Consider the following 10785-nt stretch of genomic DNA (forward strand, 5'->3'; position numbering starts at 1 on the left):
ATCAACTTGATAACATGAATAGACAGAAGTGAGGCTGGACATAAGACAGACAGGCTGTCACATTGGAGCTGGATTACGATGAAGCCATGAAGTTGTGGGGAGGTAGAAGTTCTTGTGAATAATGATCCCCATATCTATAGATTGTGTTGTCAAGGGGCAGTGTGTAAGTGAAGGTGAATGGATTGAGTTGGAAGGAAGGGAGTCAATCTCAGTGATAATCCTACAACAAAGATGGGGCTTTTAATTGAGATTCCAAGAAAGATTTTTGGAGACAGACAAACATATCAAAGACATCCTGCTGTCAGCATTTCACTACCTCACAGGTCATCCTCCCCCATGGCCCCAAAGATGCATACATTGAGAACTGGCCTGTTTGGTCACATGAAGATCACAGCAGGAACTCATGACTCTGAATAGATGGGCGGCACGGCGGCACAGTGGTTAGCACTGCTGCCTCATAGCGCCAGAGACCCGGGTTCAATTCCCGACTCAGGCGACTGACTGTGTGGAGTTTGCACATTCTCCCCGTGTCTGCGTGGGTTTCCTCCGGGTGCTCCGGTTTCCTCCCACAGTCACAAAGATGTGCGGGTCAGGTGAATTGGCAATGCTAAATTGCCCGTAGTGTTAGGTTAAAGGGGTAAATGTAGGGGTATGGGTGGGTTGCGCTTCGGCGGATCGGTGTGGACTTGTTGGGCCGAAGGGCCTGTTTCCACACTGTAAGTAATCTAATCTAATCTAATCTAAAAGATGTCATTCTCAAATCAAGGGACACGTGACAATGACATGTCCTTTAAAAATGCCATTTTTTTGTTTTAGAACAGCTGGTCAGTTTAAATTGACTCACAAGAATGTGAAGATTTCTCCAAGTTATGTAATTCTGAACCAAAGTGCCAGGGAGTTTTAATGGTATTTGTTTTGTTTCTCCTAGTTTGGTGACCTCAGTTCGATATCTCCTCTTCAAATGGAGAAAGGTAAGAACTTTCTGATTATAATATATTTAGTCAACTTGTTTAGAAATGTTAAGACAAAGTCCGTGCCAGGTGGGACTTGAACCCAGACCTTTTGGCATAGAGGTGGGGATACTATCACTGCACCATAAGAGTCCAAGCGACCTTTAGGTTTCCTGTGATATCTCCAAACATTGGCTGTGGAGATGTCAAGGCCATACGTGATGATAATTACAAGAAACCTATAGCATCTGTTTTAGTTTGAGCCTCTTAACTAAAGAAAAGTATTAAATGTTTATTCAGAAATGTATCTGAATCTTCAGACTTGTGTTTTTTCCCAAATGTATCATTTAATCAACTAATCAGTCCTGAAATAGGATAATGGATGAAGGTTTGTTTCATAATTTATTTGAAAGTAGTCATGTTGTACATGAAGGAATCAGGGTAGGAAGAGAATGTAAGAAAGTTTATTGACTTGTCATATCTGGGAGAAAAACAAATTTGGTTTTCAATTGAGAGGTACTTTGATAGCTTTAACTTCTCGCTGACCACATCCCTATTGGGGTGGAACTTAGATTCCAAAGTCCAATCTATGACATTTTGTGACAGCTTAAAATGAATTTTTGAACAGATGACGGCAGTGGGATGGAGAGTGAGGTGGATACCGATTCAAGAGGAGTGACTGAGCCTCCTGTCAAACGTGAACGTGTGGATCTCAACCATTCCCTTCAGGAGCTGGATGCTTCTGCTCATCAGGAACTGATGAATTCAATATAATCTCATTGGACTGAAACCTCCAGTAAAGCGTACAGATTGGTCCAGGACTCCAGGTCAGGAATAATAACCCATTCTCCAGGCTTTGGCTGAGGCCTGCTTAAGACCACAGAAACTAAATGTACAAAGTACCCAGATTAGTCCTGTGTATGACTCACCCAGTCCTCATTGACTGATTGTGGTGATTGTTGACCTGGCTGACAAGCTATCGGGCAGTGATGATCCACCAGGAACAGCATCGGCCAAACGAGTCCTTGTCCACTGGAATTAAATAGCTGTAGCTGCTTAGTGTGCAGAGTCTGAGGGAAATATCTTGCTATGACCATTTTAACATGAGATGAAAATGGTTTAGGTTTTTAAAGTCCAGATTCTGCTTTAATTCATTATTGCAGAACCACTGGTTGGAAACACTGACCTTCACGGGCCAAGGCAGCTGAGAGTTTAACTGACCACTAATTTGAGTATGGCAGGAAACTCCATGTTCTATTTCTGTAAATACAAGAAAATGTTTACTTTTGTAATTGTTAATGTATTTTCCCTCCCCCTTGTCTGCTCCACTGCAATTCGGAGACTGACAATGCCGCTCCAATCTATCTTCAGATCTGCTCCTGAAGATTTAATTCCTTTTGATAAAAATGTTAACTATGTTTGTGCAAAGGAGTGCATCTAGGCTTCTGAGAATCAAGCTTCTGCACTGCATACCGACTGGAAAACTCCTCGACTGCCCATGAGTCACTGGATTAAAGGTAGGAGGTTATTGGGCAGAGTGTGAAATCTTGCCTTTCCACCAGTTCTCATCCTTCAGCTGGGAGAATGACTAAATGGAATCATGGAATAATCTAGTGACAGCTACCTCTGGTTAGCAAGGAGCATTGAGTATGAGTTGAATTAACCTATTAGCTTTGCCCAAACTCCTTCAATATTAGACACATTGGTTCGGTGTGACTTACAGAACAAGCCAGCTTGGGCAAGCATTTCTCAACATGCTGTTACTTACTACAGGAAAATTGCCTTATTTTAACCATTACCTAGTTAACAATGAGCCTAGCTAGTCAATATATTAGCTAGTGATGAGTTAATTGCATGCCTTTAGTGGGTATGGTTCTATTTTGTGTATCAGGGATACCAGTACATGCATTATACTGTGCCTTAGGGAAAATACTGGGATATTCAATGAAATGTGCCTGCACTGGTCTGAGACCCAGCGACTGTGAACTAACTTTTAAAACCTGACATTTATACTTATTTTTGTTACTGACGATTCAGCAACATCAAATGTATTGCTTACAATTGCAATCACAAATTATAACAAAGGAACCTAAGAAAAGTACGTCGTCTACTTGTCCCTCCAATTTTGGTCATGTATTGCAATTTTTAAAAATATTTGATACAATCCTTTATTATTGGAAAGAGGCCAGAGCACAGTATCTGGAGTCTGCAGCCTGACTTGCTCCTAAGCAGGGCATTTTTGAATTTTAATGATGAACACGTCTGACTGTGATTGAGACCAGATACAGTAGAGTCATGAAAGTGGGACTCAGGAAGGAGAGAAATGGCTGTGTGGGTTTGTTCTTGCCAGGTCCTCTTCTCCTCAATTGTCACTGTTTTTGACTGTGATTGGCTCAGTTCACCAAAAGCTCACCATCTTACTGGCAGTAGATCCATTTTACACACAGCACTGCCATACAATGGGAAAGCAAGCAAGTTTTGCAATCAAGTGGGTTTTCTTTCTTTTCTCTATCTCCACTTCCCAAACAAATTACTTTTTGTTTGAAAGTAAATTCAGAGTTTTGCATCTCTCCAGTGGGAGCTGTACCTATGGATGGTCCACGTTGGAGATATATGTCCCAAACACACACACACACACACACACACACAGGCTGTTCAGGGTGCTGAGTTTACCTATTGTCACAAGTGCACTTTCATTTTACGATAGTTGTTAAACATTTTCAGTCTATTCCCTGTTGAGACTCTCACCCAAGGGTTTTTGTGAAGTTATCAAACAGAAATAAAGGCTTTCATGTGTATTTCTCTGCTTTGTAAGGAATCGCCAGGCAGTTAACAGGAGAGATGTTGGTGTGTCACGAGTTAATGTCTTAATGTTGTAATCATGACATTGCATGGAAAAACTGACAAGTTTTAATGCTTTGAAATGACCAAGTTTCTGTAAAGGTCCAATTTTGTCATTTGATCTTAAAGCATGTGTCTGTCTGCAGAGTGCCGTAACTTGGTGCATGTTCAGTCAATGGTTCAGCCGCTGTCTCTCACTGGCTAGCAGTGTTGTCACTTGCACCTGGGAATTTGAACCAGAATCATGAAGCTCCGTCTCACCATAGAAAACTTCTCAAAACTCGAATCTACTGTTTACACTCTACTCTAAACTTAGTCATAAAGTTTTTAACAAATGTGCTGGAAAGTTATTAGAGACTGTACACTGATAGTGATGCCAATTTGTGCAGCTAATCTACGTGATTGGCTAATTTTGTGAATTGCATTTAAAACAATCTTTTACCTTTTCTGAATCCATACAATTCGACACAACAATACATCTAGACCTCAAAGATTTTGTATCTACTTTGAACGTGATGGTGGAGGTGAACTAAATTAATATATTTGAAGTGAATAGTTATCAAAATGGCCTAGTCCATGTAGGGGTTTAAAAATGTGCTTTGTAGCAGTTAAATTGGAATCTACCAGCTTAAGAAGATTTCACATGAATGCCAAGCCCAGTTTTGTTTTAAACCAAAATTTCTCTTTAAATGTTCAATGTTTCTAATCAGTTCTCTTGCTGAAGACAGAAAAGATGCATTCAATGTCATTTTCCAGGGAATAATTTTGTGTCAGCTCTTTGCTTCTTTTTTAAAAAAAATTAAGAAAAATCCTGATGTACATTTTTTTTACATGTATTCTCTTCTTTTGTAATACCCAAGTGCTCCCAAAATAGGCATTCTTTCTTTAACCTACCACTACTGATGGTAACTGTATTGTAAACTTTTATTTTATGAAAATGCACAATTTTGCAACAGAGCAAAAAATGCCCACATCAGTTGGCACAGGGTTGCTTTGCAAAGACAAAGGATGCAGGCTTATAATTAATGTTGGAATAATGAAAAATGCTGACTATGTTTTAAAACTTAAACCTCAATGTGTGTGGCATGTTTCTTGGTGCAATGCTTTGGGCTCTGCTGGCTGTTGTAGTTGTCCACCTTGCTATTAGCTTAGATCATCGCTGGCTAAATCATAACTCTATTTATCCACTTTGGTTCTATATTCTTTCATACCTTGCCTAACAACTACCTTCCAATCTGTCAATACTTTGAGTTTCATGCTGTAAATAACACCCAGAATACAGTGGTCCATAAGCTTGTCACTTCTGCCTGAACACAATTGGGCTTGCAGTAAGCTGTGCTGCCCTTGTTCCTGTACATGTGCAGTGATTCACTGAATTTTAATGCCACCTTGTGGACATTGCCACTGCTCAGTGATGTCCTAGTCGTATGCATTGTGTTAACCAAAACATTCTCCTGCTCCTGCTGGATCACACATCTCTGACTTGCTGCTACCACTCTGTGCAGCTTTGCCAGCTCTGAATATTGCAGCTAATGTTGCTGCATGTTTCAGTAACATTCAGTAATGGGACCATTGTGCACATGATTCTGATTTAAAGATTATACTGTGGCATGATTCCTGATGGGTAACTAGAGGAATGTAACAGAGTTGTGAGATTCAGACCTAGGGTGCTTGTGAGATCCAGCTGTTTGATCAAGTTTCATTCAGTATGGTTGATGATTTCCTCTGGGACTGAGAGACTGAACTTGCGTGTGCTTTCCTGCATGTGGTCTGCATCCCATTTCTGGTGAATTTAAGGCGGAGAACCAGAATGTGCTAGGAATATAGACCATGTCTATAACGTATTGCATAGTCTCGCACTGTTCTCCCTCTATGTACAAATTTGATGGAGTGTCAGTGATGTTATAACACCCAGTGTTAAGCCCATTTGTACCTGGCAAGCATACTGAGGTGACTGGTTCTCAGCTCATTTCCTGTACTTCAGTGTCCACATCTGGAATTGGTGCAAACCTTGAAAAAGTGAATGGTCTTTTGTAGTAATATGTTAAATGGTGCACTATTTGGTCGGGTGGGCAGTGACATTAGCCAGGCAGCCATATTCACTTCATTCCACATGTTTTCACTCCTGTGGTGGATGTCGTTCTGTTTACAGACCTTTTTTGTTTAACCATTAGTGGCTGAAATGTAACTGAATGGAGGTACATTTCAAAGATTTAGGTAAGGGATGTAGCAGTTCAGGGAAGCCACAGTTTGCTGCAGCAAAGATCATTTCACTATGGATAAGTGCAGAGCTGCCCAGAGAAGAGCCTTCTCACCAGTTAAGAATATGCCACATGAAAATATGATTTATTTAAAATAATTGAATAATTTAAATGTTGAAAGAGGATTTACCCCCAGTAGCAGCTCATCCTTTTGTTAGAAATTGAAATCCTTTACAGCGTTCCTGCCTCTTTTGCATTACTGCATTGTCAAAGCAAGAAACCCCTGAATATTGTCAACTGGTAAATGAGATAACTGAATTAATTTCAACTTCTGTGCTCTGAAGTGTCTCATTGGGAATGTTTTAAGATGTATAGATTCTCTGCTGTTTGCATATTCTTTGTATTTTTAATTTGCAAACCTAGGAATGATACCAGTTGTCTGTTTTTATTCTTTTCATAAGCTGTGTAGTTTATCATACCAAGTGACCTTGGTCAGTCTAACTTACAAGATGAAATTGGTTAGGGTTATCTGTAATATGTGTATAAATTGATGTAAAAATTGAAATTCTAACATTTTGTGCATTGTGATTATTATTGTTGGTTTAAAGCTTTCTTGAGATTTGGTACAAATAGAATCGCCTAAGGAAAATTCTGGGATTTTTGTGTGTCATCATTCACAAAATACCTGTTTTGCATACTTTGTTTTCTAATTGGCACACGGCTTCTTCATTGGGTAACTATCCATGTGCAACCCCACATCTTTCACTTTATTGGGTATTGCTGGAAATTTTGTCTCACTCTTTATTCCCCACTCCACTCCCCAAACAGCATCTTGCACAGATTGCAGTCACAGCTACACATCTAGTCGACATCTGGTAGACCAGGCTTGTAAAGCTGGTTGTCAGAACCACCCAGAAATCTGAACCAGCCCATCACCAGAGTTCTAAATACAGACCATCCAACTGGAAGATTCCGCAACAAGATGCTCCTTCAATCTGCGGGGTATGGCTGGAGGAGTAGCGAATTGTGCAAAGATGCACACAGCCTGGTGCCTGCAGCCAGGAGTGGCAACTGTGGGGTGATAGAGAAAACTGCAATGGATGGGACACTGGCCAGGTGTGTATGGGAATAAGGGGCTGTGAGTTGGGGAGAGAGTCAGGGCAAAGAGACACTCTCCTCCCCACACAGGCACTGCTCCCCTGGAAAAGGCAATTAAGATGAAAGAGCAGCTCCCCAGAAACAACTTTTGCTTTCTCAAAAACGTTTTCTCTTTTCGCTCTTGTTGCCGAAAAGTAGCAACACTGATTGGTCAGCCTTACAGCCGCTCTGATTGGAGATTCAGGCAGAAAGCTCTGATCTGGCAGCCAGATATCCAGAATTGCCTGTCACTGCTGTAGGTGGATTCCACATCCCTGTAAGGAAGAGTTTGCCTCTGCATCCAGTATTGAGTTCTACAATACCAAGTTTACAATGATGAAGGTGACCTTTATAGAATAATCTCCAGTTTTACAAAAGATATCTCAGATACCACTGAGAGTCTTGGTTTGTCATGAATCAATAATTGTATATTAAATGGAATAGATTGTTTTATAAACCAGTGGATATTATTAAAATCTCATTCTTAAGATTCTGAAACTAGGCAGTACTGAAATTCACGAGGAAACAGTCTATCATTCCCTTCCCTTCCTTGACTTCTCCATTTCATCTGGCTTGTTTCTGGGGTCTACTGATAGTTATTACAAATATATTGACAGCTGATACACTTTTCCACACCCTGAATCCTGCAAGGACCCCAGTCCATTCTCAAAGTTTGTACATCTCTGTCACATCTATTCTGATGGTGTAGTCTTCCTTAGTGGCATTTCCATAATGTCTTGCTTTTTCCTCAAACAAGGATTATGTTCCATTGTTCAAAAGCATGATGGTTGGCTGTCAGCCAAGTCTAACCCATTTGCCACCCTTGTCCTTACTTTCCCACCAACTTCTGTGTTCAAAAAATCATCGTGCCATTTCCACCACCACCAGCACAATGCCACTACCAAACACATCTTCCCACCCCCCACCCCTCTAGCTATGTCAGCATTCCAAAGTGGCTTGTTCCCTCTGATTGGTGGCTCAGTGGTTAGCACTGCTGCCTCACAATGCCAGGGACCTGGGTTCAATTTCAGCCGTTGTCTGTTCGGAATTTGCATGTTCTCCCTGTGTCTGAGTGGATTTGCTCCAGGTGCTCCGGTTTCCTCCCACAATCCAAAGATATGCAAGTTAGGTGAATTGGCTATGCTAAATTGCCCATAGTGTTCAGGGATGTTAGGTTAGGTACATTAGTCAGTTATAAATGTAGGGATGCTATTCTATGATCACTTCTGCAGTCTCTCTAATGTATTTGCAACTCTCCAGCTGAGGTCCATAGAGTGCCTGTATAAGTCTTGTTGTTCCCACCAAAGTACATCACCTCAAACGTCTCTGCATTCAACCTCATCTGCCACCCACTCCACCAACTTGTCAATGTGCTTTAGGAGTCCCACCCCACTGTCCTCCTCACAATTTACAATTCTTCCAAACTTTGGGTCATCTGCTAACTCTGAAACCAAGATCCAAATCATTAATGTACACCAGGAATAGCAAGGGTCCCAATACCAACCCTTGAGGAACTTCACTACAAACCTACCTCCAGCCTCAAAAATATTCATTGACGGTTACTCTGCTTCCTAGCCCTTGGCCAGTTTTGGATCCAGGTTGCTACTATTCCTTATATACCATAGCCTATAACTTTTCTTTTGGAAATCTATGTATAGAGAAAATGAGGTCTGCAGATGCTGGAGATCAGAGATGGAAATGTGTTGCTGGAGAAGCGCAGCAGGTCAGGCAGCATCTAGGGAACAGGAGAATCGACGTTTCGGGCATTAGCCCTTCTTCAGGAAATCTATGTATATCCCATCAACGGTGTTACCCTCGTCGAGCCTTTCTGTATTCTGCCAGCAGGTTAGCTAAACATCATTTCCCCTTTAGAAATTCATGCTGACTTTTCCTAATCAACCCATCTTTTCCCATGTGATTACTGAATAATTGTTTCTAGAAACTGCCCCATCACTGCAGTTAAATTAACTGGTCTGTAACGGCAGCATTATCCTCTCAAGCCTTCTTAAACAAGGCTGTAATTGTTTGCAATTCCCAAATCTTCTGTAGCAGGAAAGACTAAAAGATTTGTTCCTCCTGCAATTTTTACCCTCCCTTCCTTCAAGATCCTTGTTTGCCTTGTCAACTATAAATGCCACTAATCTAAACAAGACTTTGCTTATAATTCCTCTTTGCATCTCTTATTTCTCACTTCCCCTCTCAACCTTTAGTATTTCTGTTGATTCTCAATTGTATTTCCTGCCTTACTCCTGTCAGAAGCATTTTTTTTCCTTTGCAATGTTAATTTCTACCTCCTTTGTCAGCCAAGAACCCCACATTTCTCAGTCCTACCATTCCCTTTTTTCATATTCACGTGGACATCTCTGGCCAGGCCAGCATTCATTGTCTGTTCTAGCTGCCCTTTGAAAGGTGATTGTGAGCTGCCTTCTTCAGCTGCTGCAGTCCACATGCCGGTCAGATTTGTCCTGCATTTTGTGTACAGGACCATACCTGGGCAATTTTCCACATTGTCAGGTAGATGCCGGTGTTGTAACTGTGCTGCAAGAGCTTGACTAGGGGTGTGGCAAGTCTGGAGCACAAGTCTTCAGTACTGTTGCCAAATGTTGCCAGGGCCAGGGCCCATAGTCTTTATGCCTCCAACCATTTCTAATGTTCAGGGATGTGCAGGCTCGGTGGATAAGCCATGGGAAATGAAGGGTTGCAGAGATGGGCTGGGTGTGGGTGTGGATGGGGATGCTCTTCGGAGGACTGACCGAATGGCCTGTTTCCACACTGTAGGGATTTTATGATTCTGTGGTATCACATGGAGTGAATCGAATTGGCTGAAGACTCGCACCTGCGATGCTGGGGACTACAGGAGGAGGCCGAGATGGCTGAAGATTGCTGTGAATGCTTCAGCCTTATCCTTTGCACTGATGTGTTGGTCTCCTCCATTATTGAGGATGGGACATTTGCAGAGCCTTCTCTTCCAGTGAGTTGTTTAATTGTCCACTACCATAGGACCACTTAACTCTGTCCATCACTTGCTGCTATCAGGCATGCACGTAGCCTGCGTGGTAGCTTCCCCTGATCGACACTTTATTTTTAGGTATGCCTGGTCCTCCTGCTGCTGGCGTACCCTCCTGCACTCTCCATTGAACCGGGGTGGGTGTTGTGGCATATAGAGTGCTGGTGGAGAAAAGATATTGATCATTCAGATGAAGTGATTGTTCTGCCATTCTCACATTCCAATGGTATGTCTCCTGCCAGACTTGAAAGAGAAGACGGACCCACTGGGGTGGTGGGAGGACATGGTAACGGAGGACGTGGTAACGGAGGACGTGGTAACGGAGGACGTGGTAACGGAGGACGTGGTAACGGAGGATGTGGTAACGGAGGACGTGGTAACGGGGGACGTGGTAACGGGGGACGTGGTAACGGGGGACATGGTAACGGAGGACATGGTAACGGAGGACGTGGTAACGAGTAAAGCTAAAAGAAAGGGAAGAAATGGGAGTTGGTTCACAATGTGAAGGTGTTGAACCTTCAAATCTTAAGTCTAGAAGACTGTGAAATGTCTAGTCTGAAGATGAGGTGTTCCTCTAGTTTACACTGTGATTCACTGGAGTACTGCAGCATGCCAAGGACAGATAAGTGAGCGTGCGATTAGGACACTG

The 10785-nt window shown here is 42.1% G+C and overlaps 1 protein-coding gene across 5 annotated transcripts in view; it reads left to right on the forward strand.

Annotated features, from left to right (window-relative positions):
• rfx2 (regulatory factor X, 2 (influences HLA class II expression)) overlaps nt 1-4719 on the forward strand; it is a 141604-nt gene extending 136885 nt beyond the window's left edge. For all 5 annotated transcript variants that reach the window (XM_043720815.1, XM_043720814.1, XM_043720818.1 and 2 more), the window contains 2 exons: nt 929-971; nt 1579-4719. In XM_043720815.1, the coding sequence (XP_043576750.1) occupies nt 929-971; nt 1579-1724 (189 nt within the window). In that variant the 3' untranslated portion in view covers nt 1725-4719. The remainder of the gene's footprint in view (nt 1-928; nt 972-1578) is intronic.
• The last annotated feature ends 6066 nt before the right edge of the window (nt 4720-10785 follow it).

This window comes from Chiloscyllium plagiosum, chromosome 31 (assembly GCF_004010195.1).
Source record: "Chiloscyllium plagiosum isolate BGI_BamShark_2017 chromosome 31, ASM401019v2, whole genome shotgun sequence".
Lineage (NCBI taxonomy): Eukaryota > Metazoa > Chordata > Chondrichthyes > Orectolobiformes > Hemiscylliidae > Chiloscyllium > Chiloscyllium plagiosum.